This window comes from Gallus gallus, chromosome 1, assembly GCF_016699485.2.
Source record: "Gallus gallus isolate bGalGal1 chromosome 1, bGalGal1.mat.broiler.GRCg7b, whole genome shotgun sequence".
Taxonomy (NCBI): Eukaryota; Metazoa; Chordata; class Aves; order Galliformes; family Phasianidae; genus Gallus; species Gallus gallus.
The window spans coordinates 33,080,896-33,101,487 of record NC_052532.1 but is presented as its reverse complement, the minus strand read 5'-3'; the positions used below and the strand labels follow the sequence as shown (position 1 = coordinate 33,101,487).

The window sequence follows — 20,592 nt, the reverse complement described above, 5'->3', positions numbered from 1 at the left end:
GCCAACTGAAGTCTAACAAAAAATACTTTTCAACAAAGATTAGTTTCATCCCCACTCCAGGTTTTCCCTATTTCCAAATCTTTTCAGCACTTAAAAATACGCAGTTGCTGCTCAAAGTCCTATTCTGCCCCTGCTGTGTTCAGAGGTGCATTAGAAAGCCTTGCCATGAGTAGTTCCTTTGGTTGCAGTGTGCAGGGCCGTGCCTGGCACAGGAACATCTGGGGCAAACCCAGGAGTGCTGCAGTGTGGAGGCATCGAAGAAGGGGGACAGTGAGGCACAGCCCCTCGAGGGGAGTGCCATCATGTGCTGGCACCGTGAGCACACTCAGACATCTGTTCATCTGGATAGCTGAGCTGGGCGTCTGAAGACCGAACAAGGCACCATCTCAGCTTACTGCCTACGTTAGCACTTAGGATCCGAGTCATTCAGAGCAAAATGACACAGAACATCAGTCTTGCCAAATGAATAGGTCATTCAGATGCTGTTTAATTCATCGAGCAGCTCTTAGTTCACGCACAATCAGCCAACATCAACGAAGGCTGTGTGGAAGCTTCACCTGGAAAGGGGGAGCAGAACTAAAGCAGAACCTGAACCCTCTCTCCTCTGATCAGAGGTTGCAGAAGAAAACAAGTGCCGTGTGAGGGCTCCTCGCTGGCAGTTCTTGAATCCCACGGATAAGTGCATATCTGAGTTGGCAGAAGATACATTCTTTGCAGCAGTTCTTAATAAGTACAGATGATGCAGAGTAACTAATTAGTGCCCCTTCTGCCTGAGGATTTCCTCCTCAGCTGCGAGATGCTCGCACTGACACCCGCCCACAGAGCAGTGTGTGTTTTACAGCATCGACAGATGCTGGAAACAAGCAGCGTGCTCCTAAATTCTTTCCCTATGCTTTTCATTGCATTCTGAAGAATGGGTTCCCACCCTCAGACCCCGCAGCAGACTTCACTTCGACTGCGTGATTTGTAGTTTTTAATTTTCACTTTGGAGGAGTGGTGTGCTTTTAACATGGGCGCGTCTGCACCTGTCAGTGTTCGTTAGCACAAATTCCATCAAGCAGCAGCAATGCTCACCCAGTACCAGAGTGGAAGGAGATATCAAGACGATTATCTTTTTTCCTATAATGTCTCCCAGGTTACATCTTAACTTTAAGAAGGTCATAACTGGTACAGTGTATATTCCCAGGCAGATCTAGGAAGGTTAAATCGCTCTCCTATATTTGCTTATGCATCCCAGAGGAGTTCTCATGCTGCTGTTACCCACGGGGAGCTCACACTGAGTCGCTTGCCCACTCGGGCTGCACAAGGATTTGGGTATGTGCTACTTCCTGGGATATAACCCACTTCGTACGGCTATGAGGTGAGTATTTCACACACCAAATAAAAACACTGATTTGAGAACAAGCACCACCGAATTCTCCTGTAACGCCCCTATTCCACAATGATTTGATGAGGAACACTGCGTGAAGACTGTTGCTCAGTTGCTACTCTTTGGAAATGTATTGGGTAATACTGCACGATAATCAGGTTGACGTGATGTTTAATGTGATAATTGGGCGTCAAGGACTTAAATTATTCTAGGTATACCTATAGTGTGATCTTAACAATGTTACTTTGCAACTAAGAACACCCGTAATTAGGAAATACAACAGTAACAAATAATGAGGCTGACTAAAACCATACTGATTGACATGATTCTTTGAGTCCTTTCAATTATTTGATGCTGGAGGACTGTTAATGCCACCCAGCACACAGCAGCCCCATTCATTCCTTAGTTAATGGGGCGCTTGGCCATAGATTTGTCACATTCGGACTCTTCCAGGGCTTCTGTGCCTTCTCAATGTTTCGTTCATCTTCTGTGAGGTTGCTCCCATTGGATGCACGTGGTGCCCCTGTCACACTGGAAATTACAAAGTGGAACAGTTTTCACAGTTTGTTGACCCACCCACAGAAAAGGACAACAAACTCTGAAGGAAAAATGTAGTTTGCCTCCTCATTAAGAATATGCCTGTTCTACCAAATACAGCTCTCATATTAATGATGTCTCATTACACTAATAGTGGTTTTCTTTGTCAAAGTAACTGGTACTTGAAAACAGTGTGAAATCATACTTCGATATTAGTCTGATATTAAGGAAAGAACAATTTCTGAGGAAAGCTGCGGCTCTGCCAGTTAAATTCTTTGCCTGTCACATTGGCTCCCCCCTGAAGATTTCAAACACTTAGAAAACACATTGCACTTCATAACAGAGTGCAGATGTGCTGGGAAAGCTGCAGGGGTCGAGTCTTCCCCTTAGCTGTGGATGCTGAAAAGTGCCCTTCATCATCTGGGGGATGTTATGCGACAGCTTTTCTCACCTGTCATCTCAAGTGCAAATTGCAGACATCACCTCAGCGTGCCGGGAAGACAGGCAGGACCTCAATCCAAATGGGTGACAAAAGAGACCAAGGAACAGAACGGCACCAAAGCACCCAGAGCGCTGGTTGAAGCCAACTGAAACAATTGGTCCCGGTACATCTCCTCACCTCCCCTCAACCCAGCCTGGCTCTGCATCCCGTGCTGCTGTCACAGAACCAGCACAGCGGCTCGGAGCTGCACGCTGTCTTCTGCCTCCCACTCTGTTTTGTTTCTGCGACTCTCACGTTCACGAGGTTTTCTGTGCCCTGCCAGTTTGGGTTTTATGCCGACATGTAGAACCATCACAAAGCCAGCTGTCACTGCAGCTCCAAAGAACCGAGAGCGTGCTGTAGATTATTTTTTGTCAGAAGTGACCAACAAGGAGAGAGGGCAGGAACCACTTCCTTGTCTGTTTAAAACACCAGTTGAGTACCAGTAACTTCTGATAGACACCGTGAAGAATAATGTGCTTTCCGGAGCTTGAATTTTAAGCACGTCCACGCTGAATGAATTATCTCTTCTATGTGAATACATAATAATTTTACCAAAATAACAATTTGGCCAGATTCCCAGAAACCTTGGAGATGTTCATATAGAAAAGTCATTGGTTTTCATATCTGGTTAAGAAGCTTAAAACTCAGCGTGCTGGAAACCAAATTAAAAATAATAAAAAGCCCCATCTCATAAAACATTAAATTATATGTTATTTTTCATTTTCTTAACTGGCACTTTATAAGAACTTTCAAAAGTTAGCCTCAGCATGTTGTAAAAAGGCCTAAAGCAAAGAGACCTCATGGAATTTCTGCTTCCTATCCCAGATGATGGAAGTTGCACTCTGGAGAATACCCGCTGAGAACTGGCTCTGAAAGTAAGCTTTGAAGCAGGTAACACAGCACCAAGAAGGGAGTCACACATACAAAAAACAAACAACTCCAACAAGAAGAAAATCTTGGTCTGGAGTTCTGTTGGTTTTGCTTAAGGGAGGTGGTTGTTCTTCTATACTCCACCCTTACGAGGCTTCTCTGGAAATACAGTGTCCAGTCCTGAGGCACCCAAGCTCAGGGAAGATGTGGAACTGTTGGAAGGGAACCAGAGGAGGGCCATGAGGATGAGCAGAGGGCTGGAGCACCTCTCCTGTGGAGAAAGGTTGAGGGAGTTGGGCTTGTACAATTTTAATCAGAAAGATGGTATATTTAGATTTAATGTAAGGAAGAAATCTCTCACAAGGAGCATGGTGAGGCACAATCCACCCAGAGAAGCTGTGGGTGCTGCATCTCTGGAGGCGTTCAAGGCCAGGTTGGGTGGGTCCCGGGGCAGCCTGAACAGGTGGGATATGTCCCAGCCCAGATAGAATCATAGAATCGCTAAGGTTGGAAAAGACCCACAGGATCATCCAGTCCAACCATTCACCCATCACCAATGGTTCTCGCTAAACCATGTCCCTCAACACAACATCCAAATGCTCTTTGAATACCACCAGGGTCGGTGACTCCACCACCTCTCCGGGCAGCCCATTCCAGTGCCTGACCACCCTTTCAGAGAAGTAGTATTTCCTAATGTCCAGCCTGAACCTCCTCTGGTGCAGCTTGAAGCCATTCCCGCTAGTCCTATCAATAGTCACATGAGAGAAGAGGCTGACCCCCAGCTCACTACAACCTCCCTTCAGGTAGTTATAGAGAGCAATAAGGTCTCCCCTGAGCCTCCTCTTCTCTAGACTGAACAATCCCAGCTCCTTCAGCCGCTCCTCGTAAGGCCTGTGCTCCAGGCCCCTCACCAGCTTTGTTGCCCTCCTCTGGACACGCTCCAGGGCCTCGATGTCACAGCAGGGAGGCGGAGTCCCCTTACAACCCAAAACCATTTTTTGAATCTGTGACGCATGGACTGGTTTTTACACCTGGTGCTCAAGCAGACCAGTCCTATTTGTTCGGCCCATACAACAAACAATGGGGCTTCTAAGAAATTTTCTTCCAAGTTAAAATCTCTATAAAAAGGAAATACAAACTCTTCAAAGCAAGGCATGATACAAGAAAAAACAATGTGAGTATAAATGTATGGGCCCTTTTGGTAGAGAAGGAAAATTGTGTGTGATTTTCGAAAAGGTGGTTCCTTCTCTAGGTTTAGTTCCTCTGCTCCACAGGTCGTCTCTGAAGTGCTCTGCTTACCATAAGCGAGTTAAACTCATATGCTGTTTTCCTTTCTGTAGTTAGCTTTGTATTGGGTTGCTGTCTTACACACTTAAATATGAGGTTTCAAGCAAGAAGCCTTCATCATTTTTCTTCCATCATGTTAGTTTGTCTAATCTTAAAACACTTTGCCTTATTCCACAAACTATCTCAGTGTTATTATCTTGTCACTTCATCATTACTTATTAGCTTTTCTTTTAAATTTTTTTCATCACATAAAGTTTTATTTTTATTGTTGCCTTATAAATGCTTTAAAGCCAGACAAGGGCAGAAGAGAATCTGTCCGACACATACGCATTATCTTCTGGAAATGCTATTAATCTTAGTCCATGTTGGTAATCATATAGCCATTTTTAAAACTGATGATAATAGAAATCTTCTGGTTAGATAAAGACTATTCGCTACCCGAAGGCTGTGGTAAAAGAATGTGTAAGAAACTGAAAGACTAAATAAGGCCTTGAATAGCTTTATTGAAATCTGTATAAATAAACATGCGCATTTCAAATGTAAACCCAAGTGAACTCAAGTGCAGACAAAATTTTAACCTCTGTCATGCAGGAGGTTAGTTTACATTTAAAAAAAAAAAACCTCAAAGCAGCTTTAAAATACCAGGATGAAACACCAGTTTAATATCAAGGTATAAAGCAAAGCCATGTCCAACATACCTCATTTATATCCTGGTCAAATGCAATTTTTTAAACTTTTTAATGCTAACATAAATAAATAATTTACCAAAATGTGCACTCACAGAGTGAACTTTTATTTACAATACACAATTTATAACCTATTGTATTTGATTAGTTCAAGTGAAGAACATCATACTTTTTGCTTTTATCTTTATTTTTAATTATCTGTTTGAACAGTGGGACACAAAGCAATTCTCCAGGTAGTAGATATGTGAAATGTGCCCCCGCAATCAAGGGTTCCTCTCAAAGGCAGTATTGTATACAAATTAACAATACATTCTTCCAACTAGATCGAAGGGAAAGCAGCAAATTAAGAAATGTTTTAAATTGTCGCACTTATTTTGGCATCCTGGACCCCTGAACACAATTAACTGAAACCCAATTCAAAGTTTCTATGCCTTATATACTGTACAGGTTCTGACTTGAACATGCAAACGCCAATTCTCTTATAATGAGTTACCTTTTCAGAGCTGTAAGGCTATGGTGAATTCCAACAGGAACACACAAAGAAAATTAACAGGCCTACCTTTAAAACCAATTTGTTCATTAATGATTTAAAGGTAGGTTATATCGAGAAATTCTCATCTAAGCCCGATACACAGTCATTACTATGGATACAGAATACTATTAACTCTGACCCTATTACAGAGTAGTTTGCAAGCTGTCAAACTATGAAAACTGGGGAGAGAGAACTTACAGCACAATTTTAAATTTTGGACTGACATCAGATTAAAATTATGCATGTCTTATAAGCAAGATAACAGGAATTATGTTTGCAGAGTAGATTCCAACAAGCAACAAAGGATACTTACATTTAATTGAAAAACTTTGTTAATGCAGCATGACATCCAGAACCTGTTCCACAGCAGCAGTAAGGTGAACATAATATTCTGGATGCACAACTATATCACAAAAGGTTAAAACACCTTTTCAAGCTATTTCTTCTATCATGATCAAATTAAAAAAGGTATTTTTTTTTAGGGAGAAACATAGAAATTTGATGTTTCAAAACTACTGCTTATGTTTATGACATTTTTACTTATAGTCTGTGTGACCGCCTAAGGGACATGAATATATTCATCCAGAAACTAGACTTGGCAGTAGTATTCTTGCAGTACTAAGAAAATAAATGTCAGAAGTCCACAGATTTAACATTTTCGTTATTAACTCACATCCAAAACCAAAGAAAACATAATCCATCAGAACAGCAGCAGAAAACTTAAAAGGGGTTTATTTGTGATTTCCTATATATAGCTTGTGAATACAAGACTGTAAATGCATTAGAGACAATTTCTGTTAAAGATTTTATTGTTTCACTTCAAGTACTGCACATGTTAAAATGTAATAAAGATTTACATTCTGTTATCTGAAATTCCCCATCTCAGATTTTTATTTTTATTTTTAATTTGGTGGGCAATTTCACTCTTTCAATAGGTATCCCCTGTAGGAAAGTCTCTTTTATGGCTTCTAGTTCTTCCATTAGTTAGTGTGCATACAATTTTCATTTTCTATATCATTATCATTTTCATTGCTGTCTTCATCGCTTTCTAGTGGGATGCCTGTGGCAGCTGAAGCACCTTGTTTAGTTTCCCGGTCAAGAGGAAAAAAGCCAGTTCCACTGATTGTATCCTGTCTCTGGTAGAAGAGCACATACGCAGCTTTGGACTGTAAAAGAGCGTAAGATGATGATGAGACTCCAGGCAAAACATTTAAAATCAATTACAAATCTAGAAGGAAAAATTACAGAGAGATCAAAAGCTTTCATATAAATTATTCCAGCATGTTGGAGAAAAATATCTTTCTTTGGTACAGTCCTTTAGAACGAGACAAACTAGTACATGCAAATCTACTGCCGGGTTCATGATTCGCTCATTTGAACTCCCTCAGGTTAGTAACACCAACAGTCTCAATTTTAGCAAAGCAAAGGGTACTTGCCACTATTTGATCCTCGCACGCAATTGACACGCTGCTGTCATCAAAGTAGTACCATTTTCCATCGTCTTTGTTTTTTGCGAAAGCAGTATCTAGGACAGAAAAGTGCCATCTTTGTACCTTCTTAGATTCATTATGATCAGTTGTTACAGTTTGTTGTGGTAAAATACTTGACTTTTACCTACTAGAAACCTGTTATGGCCATTAATCACACCTTTCAATTTTTAAAACACCACCAGTAACATTCCCCCTCTAAATAAAGAGAATACATAGACAGAAAGAATATGTGAAATAAAAACCCTTAACCACTTCTTCATTTTCCTCTCTGCTTTCAAGGAGATCTACAATGTACAAAAATACAAACAAGTAAGAAAATAAGTTGTCAGAGAACAGTAGCTCCTATGGAACTCTTCTACTACTTTTTTCACAATATCCGGAACAAGAAATAAAAAAGAACCTGCAGTTACCCTTGAACTCTCACTTCATATAAACTGTTGTATTAAAGCGCTTGTGAAGGAAGCAAAAAAAATAATCCCTCAACCACTAAAAAAATGCCAATGATTGCAAGTGATCAGTAATTAAAATAAATATAGGAAGTTGACATGTAAAATGATGATATTTGAAATAACTTACAGTGCCCTCCTCCCATTCCTCCATAGTGATTGGAGACAGCAATCAAGTTGTAGCGGCAAGGCCCTGCATTTGGATTAATAAGGAACTCTGACATGTCCAAATCACTATTAAAAACACAAGCAAAAAGAATTTCACCTTAATATTTTTGTAAACCATTTCACACTGTTACGGACTTTGAGCCCTCTACTTTACATTTTCCCCAGAACAAACATACACTACACCACACTGACAACGCGCCTCTTTCACTCCGAGGAATGCAACTGGAACCATTAAATTTGCTCAAAACCACTGGCAGACTTCTTAATACCGACCTACTTTTTTTCTTTTCTTTTTTTGAAGTGTTTGTACTCTTAACTTATAAAAACACTGTCATCTGTATTTAATAGATCCATGCATGGAAGCCAAGAAAGAAACCACTCTACATAATTGTTGGATTAAACATATGTCTTAGTCATGCATTACATTCTAGCACCAAAATACTTTGATTTCTTACTTTATTGGAAAGCCAACCAATGTGTCCAACTTGTCCCTCATGTATCTGCTGTAGGAAAAGCGTTTTAGATGAACTACCAGTACTGGGGGAAGTGACCACAAGTCTAACTTTTTGGTAGCTTGCTGATGTTCTTTACAGTTTGGACAATACCTACAAGAAAAAAAAATACCAATTTTAAAAAAACTGCTGTCTGTATACATACTAAAATACGTCGCCATAGGGAAAGCCAGTAACAAGGGAAGAACTGAATTAGCAAAAGTTTACACACACATTTCATCTTCGAATACAAGTGCCACTGATATCTCTTCTAGTTTAAAACATAAGGTGCTACTGGAAGCAGGTTCACAGTGGAGTTCAACCATATTTTAAACACATCAGTAGCAGCTCCTTCTCTCTCTTCACCTATAGTAATCTCTGTAGTCTTTTCTCACAGTTTTCTCACATTTTGTAAAGAATAAAGATCAGGAAAACTGAGTATAAGAAAGCCCATAAACAACATACAGTTGTGTTTTTTTCAAGTTCCACTTCCCATCTCATCCCACTGGCTGTTAAATTCACGCAGCAGTGATTATTGGAATCTGCAAAAACTCTGCATCTATTCTGTAAGTAGGTGAGTGCCAAAAAGGCCAAGACCTGTGCTGGATTAGTGATGATGAGACCCAGGAAGACCTGAAATATTAAGAAATGATGCAAGGATTGACTTCTTGTCAAATGTATCAAGAAGCAACTTCTTGAGCTCAGCAGTAGTATCTTTTTTTGTTTGTTTCAACATTCTGCTTAAAATGTGCTACAAAAATAGAAGCACTTCACTGCACTTGAGTTATATGGTATCTCAAATTAAGTGTGTCCAGCATTGCATAATCTACCCAACTTGGAAAAAAAAAACAAGTTTTAAGTCAGCCCCCTTTACTGCCAAAATAAAGGACAATCTTTAGTTATGAAAGTTTGGAAGTCTACAGAACTTTAAGTATCCACAAAAGAAAAAGTGGCAGACCCTACCATCAAACTGAAATCTCAGCTTCAAGTGTTTGAGGAGGACTTTAAGACAAATTCCAGAGAAGGAGGACCTTACAGGAACATCCTATAACTGTGAACATTCCAATATAATTTCTAATTCAGAATTTGGAAGAACCACAAATCACAATAAAAATCAATGGCATATATTTGGTACATTAATTTGAAAGGTTCCACCCATTACAGACAGCTCCCGTTCCACAAATCTGTTTAAGCACATCCCTATTTCATGTATCAGTGCAAGGCAAGTTATGTATATTTGTATTGAAAAAGCTCTATCTAGTGATATACTTTATTTCCATCTCAGAAAAGAATATTTAACTCACCGCATTGGATTTGGCATAGTACTCATAAATTCACTGTGGATCACATCTCAAAGACTACAGCATTTAAGAATCTCACCTTTCCTCCTAATTCTGAACACATAATTCATCTCTTATACAAACATAACCTTCCACATATGGTAACAACTTCTAGCTGTACGATCAATTGATATAAAAAATACTTCTAGAATATAACCATGCTTGAAGTTTAACACATGGAAAGATTCAAAAGACCATAAAAAAATATTTTCAGAGATACCTAATTGGGTTATGTTTATTTTTGAATACATTTTGAGAAACACGCCACAAAATGGAATAATTTTGATGTCTTGTCCTTACCATGGGTCTTCAGCACCTAGTTTTTCCTTTGTTGTGAACAGTTCAATGCAATCTTTTAATTTCACAAAAGGCTTTTTGGGAGGTTTATATTCCACACTTTCATGTTTTTCAAAATCCTAAAGAGAAGTATTTCTTGAGTTAAGAGAACAAATGAAACAAAACTGATTTTAGTGATGTCGTCTTTCTATAAACAGTAACTACATAGCTCCTACATATGGAAAAACTGACCACCAAAAGTTGTATCACCACTTCAGATTTATTACTAAATTAGTAAGCCTCATATTTGCTACTGACTTACACGTGTAAATGAAGTTTGTTTATGGCATCATGTTTGCTATCAGTAACGCGGAAAAAAGATACCCTAGCTGTTGCTTTTGAACAGTTTTACTATCTGTGTGCCACAGAAAGTTCTATTTTTACACTTGAATTTTATTATTGCTGGAAAGGGCAGCAACATGAAAAGCTTACCTCTGCTGCACTATCATCAAAGTATCTCTTCTTCAACTCAGGATCCCAATCCAAAGCAAGGAAAGATCTTTCTAAGATTAAAAACATGTATTCTCTTACTATTACTTTTAGTTTTACATCAAATTGTATCAAGCTTGGCTAAACACCCAAATGAATTAAAAATCGAAGTGCACACAGTTTCTGCATTTCCACAAGTTAATTACAATAACTACTTACATAGAATTTACTCTTGGAAAAAAAAGGTTTATCAAGTAGCATAGAGAGGGAATGAAATATTCCATGGAAGTGGAATGAAAAAAAAACCCATCAGAATCAAATGTTGCCCAATCTGTTCCCCATGACTTACCATCAAGCCTAGGTTGCCTGTCATCAAATCTAATATGCCTGGTATCATCTTTGATGTAATTTATGTCAGTATTGCCTAAGTTATTGAACTGGAATGTAAACAATCGTTTTTTGTGTCCCGTGAGTGGTTGACCTTTGCAAGTATCCTCAGTACATAATCCATTTTCAGAGTCATTGTCACCTCCAACAGAGTCTTCTGACTGGCTGTTTTCATTCTCTGAAGGAAGCTCCTGATCCTGGCTGGATTCATCATCCTGCTCATCTGTTTCCATTTCACCTGAAACAATTGAGCAGTGAGATATGAGGTAAAATAGGCAATACAGAATTAAAATCAGTTTCAAATTGAACACAAAATACTGAACAAATTTAGACATTCCAGTCTTACTTGGAGAGCCCTCTTCATGTATTCCATTTGGGCCGTTACCATTGATACCATGTTCCTTACAGCACCGTAGGGATCCTTCACTGTCATCAGTTTCAGTGCATGTTTTTACATATCGGCTAAATATGACAAATGAAAACAACACTTAGAATCCATTGACTTTTTTTTAAAACCTACATTGTTCATATCTAAGAATTAAAAGGTTACAAATCCTTTGTGGTGTACTCTATTCCTGCAATTCTTTCTGATTTATTCAAAATAAATAAGTCTAATGCCTAACATCTATTGCTATAGGCAAATCTAAAATTCTGCTTGGCTGTGATATTCTGTTTTCAACAGTTATTTGATTTTCTACCACTTAATTCTTGGTATTTGTTTATGTTTGACCAGAAATCACTTCCTTATCTGCTCATTTTAATGCAAGAAATATACAGGTTCACTTACGTGGGAAGTTACATCAACAGAAAATAAAGTGTAAATTTCAATTGGAGGCTATAAGACTAATTTCTTTCACATAATGATACTTAGTCCAGTCTAGTATGTAAAACTGTAATTGCACATCATAAATTAGTGTAGAAATTGTATAGCAGCTACAGGGGGCATAACCACAACAGAATAACTGGTAAATGATTTGTTTCACTAAGACCTAACAGGTAAGTATACAGCAGAATTACTTCCCTACTCAGGCAAATAGAGATTGACACTCCAAAGGCTTCTCAAGTTTTGGATAAGGTCATGATAACAACATCATCATCATAAAATCAAAAGCCTCACAAATTCATATTTCAAGGTTCTAAAATTTATTTGCTTTCTGCTAAATATATTCAATCTAAAACTAATTAATGAAATCCACTCAATTTGTTAGCAATGAATGTAAAAAAGGTATGCACCCACTATAATTACTAGCATTTTTCATTAAGCAATAACCTTACCACATTCTTAGCAGCAGCAGGTTATACAGTTTATCTTCAGTGTTGTTTCTAGGCACTGCTATGAGAAAAGGTTGACCAAACAGTGAGGAACCACTATGGCTGTAGCTAGTGTGCCTGCACTTTTCCCTTAAACAAACAGGAATTATAACTTGTTCCGTATCTTCTGTTCTATTGATAGCAATTTCAAACCTAAAAAAATAAATAAAAAATTGGAAACGACAGAAAATTGTTATTTAAAAAGCTATAATGGAAAAATAAACAAAAATCCAACTCAATTTGTCTTTACCTTATGTTCAGATTTTTATCTTATGCTAATAACAGAAATTGAAAGTAGCCTCAAATCACGTTATCTGTACTTACACATAAATGTCATCACGTTCCATAATACTACTCAGATTTTCATCCATGGCAAATATCCTGTGGAACCTATGATTGTATATATCAGTAACAATCATCTAAAAGAAAACGGAGTACATATGATTAAAATCAGGTTAACAAACGTTGAGGTGTTAAATGTTGTGCTTCATATAAGAAGTTACTCTCACCTTATCTGCAGCAACACCTGACAGAGCCGACAACGCTGTGCAAAGATCCAATATATTTCCAATTTTTGGAACTACTACTTTGTACTAAAAAAAAAATTAAATAAAAATAACTTTAATTCTTTATAGACCAAAGATGCATGTGAACAAAAAAAACAAATAAAAACCTTTATTTGTTCAGCATACTTCATACTCTTCTTCCATTCCTGAAGTTAAGGTACGAAGTATTTATATCAACTAATACATTAAGTTACTGAAAACACTACTTACTTCACAGCTTTACTCATACAACTAACAGTGCGAATAACTTTTACTTACATTTCAACAGCACTCACTTATTTAGGCACCTAAATATTACGTATGCTATTGACTAGATTCTTAAACTTGGTATACAAATTGCTTTATAAAGTACTACTGGAATTCTTTATTTTAACCTGCCCTATAAAAATCTTTGGCCTAAACTTTATAACCACAAAAAAGAAAGCAGAAAAAGGTGAACCATTATTTTTGCATATTCTTAAAGTCAAAGCCAGGATATTTCTTTTCTTCGGGATAGTTATACTCTGGAATACTTCCATGAGTCCTTGTCTAAATATCTCAAAATATCTCAATGGCCTTTCCTGACTGCACAGAGTATTGTTAAATGAATTGCTATTGTGTTAACAGCTTTTTTTCTTTGGTACTTTCAGCCATTAGCAGTAGAGTTCCACAATTTCATTTACAAAGGCAGAACCTCATAATTAACATTCAGAGAAAACCTCTTAGTGTTGTCTCAGTGCAGTACACTGGCAGTTAGTAATGAAGCTCCAAACAGCTAGGAGTTATTTGCATAATAAAGACAAGATTAGCTAGAAATAAGCACAAGAAATAAGGCATTGTAACTTTGTAATTAATTGCCATATACAGTATGCCTTTGGTATCTCCTACACATGTAGATACACTCACAAAAGTATACCTGAACTCATGCTCTTTGCAATCTCCATACATTCCTGCACTACCATCTCATATCGTACAAGGGTCATCTTCAAATACTGTGCATTTTTTGTGCATATCCAATCATGATACATCCAAACTCTAATTTGATTATAACACTCTCTCCTTTATAAGATAGAACCTGTTCTTGTAACTTAATCGGCTCATCTCCCTGCAGTTCATACATATTCCTTTACCTCTGACTTCCCTAACTCATATTCACTTCAAGAATGCTCCTGAAATTCCTTCCAATTTCAGGTTCTAAAACATTTTTACAAGTCTGCCTAACCATGTCTTATTTATTTCACTTATTTCACATTATTAAGACAGCAAAGAAGAATTCAGTACAGCCTAATACATTTAGGCCTTTTTTTTTGCATCATTTATCACCAATCCTCTTATACTTGTCTTCTGGGGCTAAGAAACTGAAGAACTAAGTCTGGATTAGACATACACATTTTTTAAAAATCATACAAATCCACCACAATGAAAATCAATTACAATTAAAAAAATGAAGATAGCACATATCTTAAAGATATCTTAAAGCCTTATTAACGCAGCCATAAAGAAATCACCAATATCGCCCTTGAAACTGACAGAAATTAAGAGCATGCTTATAGTTTTCCTCAGACATTCTAAGTGGCACTTCACAAATCAGAAAAACTAATGCTTGATTAATTTGCTTATTGAACTTCTCAATTTTAACAATACAAAGGAACCGAGGATCATTTTCAATGCTCTACAAATCAGGAATTTCATATATTAAACTAAGAGGCTTACCTGCATAGGCTTAGCAAGTGGATCCATTCTGACTAAAAAAACTTCCAAAGTGCGTTCTTTTTTCATGGGTAATGGAAGTGTCAAATAACAAAATGGATCAAAGGTTACAGAAATCTTAGCACATTCAGGACAGACAAGAGTGGATTTAAAAAGGCCATGAAATATATCTACAATGATGGAATCATTTCTTTTTAAATGGTTTTCCCAGGCTTCTTCAGCAACTACCTGTAATTAAAGCACAACCTGAGTTATAATAAAGCAATAAAGAGTGAGTACTTGATAGAATATTCTCAGTTACCACCCAGCCATTGAACTCTTACTCCAAAGGACTTGGCAATTAATCTACCAAGATCACAGTGCTTTTCCCCATGACAGAAATCTTTTCAATTTTGGGTAAAAAAACTTCATGTGGTTTGGGGTAGGACAAAAAAATTCCACCTGCAGTAACTCTTACTACAAAAGTAATGATCAATATGGTTGTGGCTCAATGCCAGAGGAGTTCCCCTGAAATAAGGGGACTAGACTGGACACTGCGTACTATAGACAAACATAAAAGGATAAGAGAATAGAAATGTTTTTTCTAATTGAACTTAGCACTGAACGGAACAAAAAGGATTTCAAGCCCTGAGACTCAGTCCCCTGTTTCTCTTCAGATGGAACAGAAACTTATAGTAGTACTTAAATAAGATCTCAATTTTAAGCTCTTGGTTTATGTTGTGAAGTCTCTTCCAGAAAAAAAATAAAAAAAATAAAAAAAGCAACAGCTCATCAGTATTCCAAGCTTTCAGAGTACAATCATGTAAAAGTATCTTGCAACTTATAGCTTTGACTAAAACCAAGATGCCCAACATCAAAAAAGACCACCTTGTCTGGTCTTCCATCCGCATCTTTTAACTGAATATACGGCTTTTTCCTAATTCGATTCAAATCCTCATGTAAGCCATCCAAGAGAAAAGCCAGTAGCTCTTGACAATCTTGTTGCTGATAACCAGAAAACTGTGGTGCAAATCGTCCCACTTGTGTCTAAAAAGAAAAACAGAAATACGTCCAGCATCTTATTTGTTATACAGAAGAGCTACTTCTGAGACGCTACAGAAGAAAGGTGAGAAGAAAAATACTTACAAAGTTAGAAAAGGTAAGCTTTTCAATGGTGACAGGAAGTCAAAATTCAGTTAAAACAGTTACACATTTAAATAAATGAACGGATTGCATACTGATGATATGACTTCAGATTCTTATTTTTGCCTATTTCTGTAAGTTTTGAATTCTGAAACTACAAAACCAAAACTGACAACAAACATTCAGGTTACGTTTCATACTAACCTTAAATGCTCTTGGGGTAACATAACTGTATTTTCCTGACCACATTTGCTTGATGAGCTCTGCATAAGATTTTGCAATTTCACCACGCATTCCCAAAGGATTGTCAAAGTTCAACTCTTCTTGGTATTTATCATTGAGAAAATATTCTGTAAGAGGAGGTGTGTTGCTCAGACACTGCAAACAGAAAGAATTTTTAGAATGATGATTTGAATTACTTTCAAACAAACCACAATAACGAAAACTGAATGTTAGAACTTTGCTAAAGTAGTCTTAAAAAGTACATTAAACTGTAATGTCTAGTGCCAGCAAGGAAGAAAATAGGCCTTTTTCAGAAATGTTTTTAAGCCAAGAATGGCTACGTTCATTGCAACTAACATATGGATAATGTTCCTTGAACCACAGTGCAACAACACAATTTCTAACCAGGTTCAAAAAAAAGGTGATTCTTCATAAATGAACGGCAGCATTAATAAAACTCCTTGCTGAAAGCTGTTATAAACTCACAAAATGTAAAAGGCCCTAAAGAGAGGGGATCAAATAATGAGGACAGTGGGGCTTACTAAAATCAAAGTACATAGCATTCAGAAAAAAAAGTTAGCTGGAAATAGGCAAAAACAGATTTTTTGGCACGTGTGTGAAGGAAGGGAAGGTGATAATATTTGCCCCCTTCCTTCTCTTTCTATGCACCTGCTTATGAATGCTGTTGAAGACAACAAACTGCTGAAAGGACTGGATTCTGGATCAGAATTACTGCAGCCTTGCCTTTCCTTTCTTTTAAATTCTGTGAAGCTGTTCAGTGCTGAAAGTAGCTCAAGAAAAGCAAGGGCCTTAGTTTATACCGAGATCATCATTTATTCTCTGTATGTGTTCCTCTTTTCTGTCAACACTTACAGATAGCAGGAAGTAAATCACTGAAGTATCATTTACAATTTCAGGAAACCACTTTGAATTTGTGTGCTACTCCTGACACTCCTTTGAAAAAAAAAATTCCATCACTTAGAAATCATCTTAATTCCATGCCTCAGCATAGAAGGTATGTAGTGATAAATCTTTCTTATATTTTAACGTTTTTTGCATTCTTTATTCTACTGAGGTCTCTAAAAAAAATTAGACATTTTGACAGTCTCATCTGCCTCTCTGCAAAAAAAGGGAAGAAATTCTGGCTTTCCATATGCTACTGTGTAAGATGCAGCAACTGAGACTGGAAGAATTACCATCTCATTAAGCGGGGCAAAAATGGTTACTCTACTGTTGCCTCTATTGTTATATTCATGGAATACTTCAATGAAAAAACAGTCACGTGCTACAGAGCTGAGTTGGATGCCCATATTACACTCTTTCCTTTCTTTCCCTGCTCATCAAGCTTTCATGAGTTGTAAACATTAAAAAAATCCTTAATATTACAAGCCTTTTTGGACACTGACTGCTGATAAAAACTCATTTTTCTCTTGCCATATGGCAAAGAGTTCTTACTCCCATCCCAAAACACCACCTTCTACCTAAGATCTGTGTTGTCAGCTCTGAACTGATCCTTGCAGCTAAGAGAGTTTGAGAATAATTTGGTCTCTCAAATCCATACAGAAATGGTTAGTTTTCAACAGATCATTTTTAGTATCAATCTAAATGAATGGATGGACTTCCAAGTTCCATCAGATACCTGGAAACAGTTCAGTGCAAACCATGCTCAATTAACTACAAATAAAACTAATCTTAATGTAAAACTGAATGTGACGCTGCTGACATAAGTTTTGTTCCTTCCCTGTTGGTTCTGATGCTCATCTGATTTCATAATAAATATATTTATCTCACTAACCTGTCAAAAAACTATTTTTTCCTCCTCACTTTTCTTCTGGTCTGGACTACTCTGGAGTTCAAATCAGTTCAGTCGACCAGCTTAGTGTGAGGAATATCCAGAACAAGGAACTAAACAATGCAAAAATAGCAAATTTTTCTATATACTCTCAGTAAAGCACTATACTTAATGCGCTGACAGTGTGATGTTAAGTTTACTTTTTGATAAAACTTTTTCCATTTTTCACCTTATAGTTTTGTCACTTTTTCAGACTACTCATTTATATCTGTGTATGTATGACGTGAGGATTATGACATTTCGCTTTTTGCTTATAACTATTTCTACATTCCAACTTATGATTATACTGATGGTAGAACTGGAACAAGTATCTATCTGAATGCGGACATTTCTGAGATACAGAGCTGCCATCTTTTCTACAATTTCTAGCTGTTAAAAGAACTAATACAATTTGTCACATATCCACTGATGCATAAACTTCTCAACATAACTGACAAAGCAAAATACTTGCAAGCATGTTTTCTTCTTTAAAAGGCTGGTGAAATAAACCTATTTAAGGTCTTGATTAACAACTAGAGAAAAAAAGCATCCAGAAGCCAATTAGAAAGATTTTTCTCCTTATGATATAATATACTATATGTATCAAGGAAGCCTTATGGAAAGAATCAATAAGAGTAGTAAAAATAATAATTAAAAAAAAGTATTCCAACCAAGGCAGTCTACTAGACAGCACGACCGTTCTGTTTGACCTAGGTCTTTTGTGTGTTTTGTTTTAAACACACAGAGATAAGTAAACTAGCATGTATATGAACAGATGAAGAACAACAGAAAATAACAAAAGCTAGACAACTATGGTAAAACTACAGAAAACTTTGTGAACAGATGAGCTAACAGGATAGCACTTAATATCAGGCTGTGCAGTCTCCACAAGTTTTAATTAATCTAAAAAAAATTTCTGTAGGGAGAAATGCTCGGTCTCTGGACCCCAAGTAGTAGTTGAGCTCCATGCTAACTGAAAAAAATGCAACAGAACAGAAACTTCAAGACCAACTACCAATTACATGTGTGACAAAAACAGAGAAGTATTAGCCTTCAACGTGACAAAGGTTAATACTGGAATTACAGTTCCACATTACATCGTAATTACTTTATAAAAGGAAAAAAACATTTTTCTGTAGCAGAACAGTCTGTGGGTAGCAACCGCTTACATAATGAGTATTATAAGATCTTAATCTCCAAGAAATCTAGACAAAAAAGCAATGCTTTGTGCATCAACTGCATTACTGATATACGCACTGTTGATGTGCACACACGCACACAAACAGCCCAAAGGAATTTTAAACTACTGAGTCAAAAAGGAGACCTAATCATCTGTAAACATATATATACAGTTCACTGTTTAAAATGAATAGCTCTAACTGGTACAATGGGAGGCATTAAGATGCACAAGAAATTGAATAATAAATAAAGATTCTTTTTAGTGCCATATATATCAGTGTTGTAGCTTCACTGGAGTACTATAATCTTACTGATTCTACCTGTCATCCTATGAAACTTTCATACAAGATGAAAAAAAATCAAGTTATCCTTCTCTAAATGCACATAAATTAATATGGGAAAACTTTATAGATCCAAGGGCTCTGATTGTTTAACTGGATTAAAAAAAAAAAGAGAAAATGTATGAAGAAAGAGGGGTTGGAGCATTCCTCCTCCTGCGAGACAAGGCCCAAGTATCAGGGCTTGTTCTCTTCTGGAGAAGAGACTATTTCAGGGAGACCCAACAGCAGCTTTCCTACAAGGAGGTAAATGGGAAGATGGAACCAGGTTCCCCACAGTGGTGCACAGTGGGAGGACAAGAAACAATGGGCATAAGGTGAAACAAGGAGAGGTTAAGATGAGGTAAAAAGTTTCCATCGTAAGGACAGTGAACAGCGGAGCCAAATTTTTGTCTGAAGTGCCTAGCATCAGATGCGGTGAGAAAAACAGTCCAGTTAATACACTCCTTAATCCAAAAGTGTATGCCTATGGCAGCTGAAGCAGAACACTAACAACCTGCTCATTTCAGGTTTTGGTGAAAATCATTATGCTCTGGATAAAACCAGTGCCACAGCCAGCCACAGAAAGAATGTTAATCAGCTTCCTGATGAAAGAAAATTCCTGAAATACTGCATTTCAGAGTTCTCAATAACCACTGTCCAAATGCATACATAATCACAGCAGTGGCAAAAACAACATAAAAATGGAAGTGTTAAAAAAAACTTTCATTCTTCTATTTTTGAATCGCAAAATGAAAACTTTGTGAATGTTCAGGTTTTCACAGCAGAAGATCATTATCTCTTCAAAATGGCAGAGCAGTACTTGGGAAAGATCCACAGGTGGCAGCACAGCAATGCTTCAGGAAGTTCACATTTTCCTTATTTTTTCAGCTCACATCGTAGTCATGTACATGAATGAATGTAATAAAACACTGAGTTGCCAAATACACTTTTTTTTTTTTTTTTTTTGCTTGGCATGGGTTCAAGCATTTATAATAAAACGTTTTCACAAAGCCTACAAGCTCCCTTTCATCTTTCCTGTTTTACCGAATACTGAGATCTACAAGAGTAGTGCTACTAAGGGACACGGGTTAGTGGGGAAATACTGGCGGTAGGGGATGGTTGGACTAGACGATCCTGGAGGTCTTTCCAACCTTAGTGATTGATTCTATGATTTAGGTTCTAATAATAAAATCAAGCCTTAGGTATTTGAACTGAAACAAATTAAAGTTTAAACATGGAATATGCCTTCAAAAGCATTTGAAAAGCCTATGCAAAAGTTCCAACACAATCAAAATATGAAGTAGTTCTTGAATTATTCCTTCTTTAATAAGAAAGTGATGATAAGATACAAGCACTTGGGAGAAACACAATGGTATCTCAAACTTCTTGGTTTCACTCTTATTCTGACTGCAACCGTTTGTGGTAACACAGAGAATCTCATTCATCTGTTCCATGCTTGTCTTGAGCTTTATAACACTGAAAGATCCTACCTGAATAAAC

General features: G+C 37.2%; 1 protein-coding gene across 4 annotated transcripts in view; it reads right to left on the bottom strand.

The window, feature by feature from the left end:
* Positions 1–5,030: 5,030 nt before the first annotated feature.
* Positions 5,031–20,592, bottom strand: part of USP15 (ubiquitin specific peptidase 15) — a 63,843-nt gene continuing 48,281 nt past the window's right edge. For all 4 annotated transcript variants that reach the window (NM_204840.4, NM_212537.3, XM_025142738.3 and 1 more), the window contains 14 exons: positions 15,745–15,918; positions 15,286–15,444; positions 14,422–14,646; positions 12,673–12,756; positions 12,488–12,582; positions 12,128–12,316; positions 11,199–11,314; positions 10,815–11,090; positions 10,469–10,539; positions 10,001–10,116; positions 8,325–8,474; positions 7,832–7,935; positions 7,202–7,290; positions 5,031–6,931 (listed from right to left, as the gene is read on the bottom strand). In NM_204840.4, the coding sequence (NP_990171.2) occupies positions 6,746–6,931; positions 7,202–7,290; positions 7,832–7,935; positions 8,325–8,474; positions 10,001–10,116; positions 10,469–10,539; positions 10,815–11,090; positions 11,199–11,314; positions 12,128–12,316; positions 12,488–12,582; positions 12,673–12,756; positions 14,422–14,646; positions 15,286–15,444; positions 15,745–15,918 (2,034 nt within the window). In that variant the 3' untranslated portion in view covers positions 5,031–6,745. The remainder of the gene's footprint in view (positions 6,932–7,201; positions 7,291–7,831; positions 7,936–8,324; positions 8,475–10,000; positions 10,117–10,468; positions 10,540–10,814; positions 11,091–11,198; positions 11,315–12,127; positions 12,317–12,487; positions 12,583–12,672; positions 12,757–14,421; positions 14,647–15,285; positions 15,445–15,744; positions 15,919–20,592) is intronic.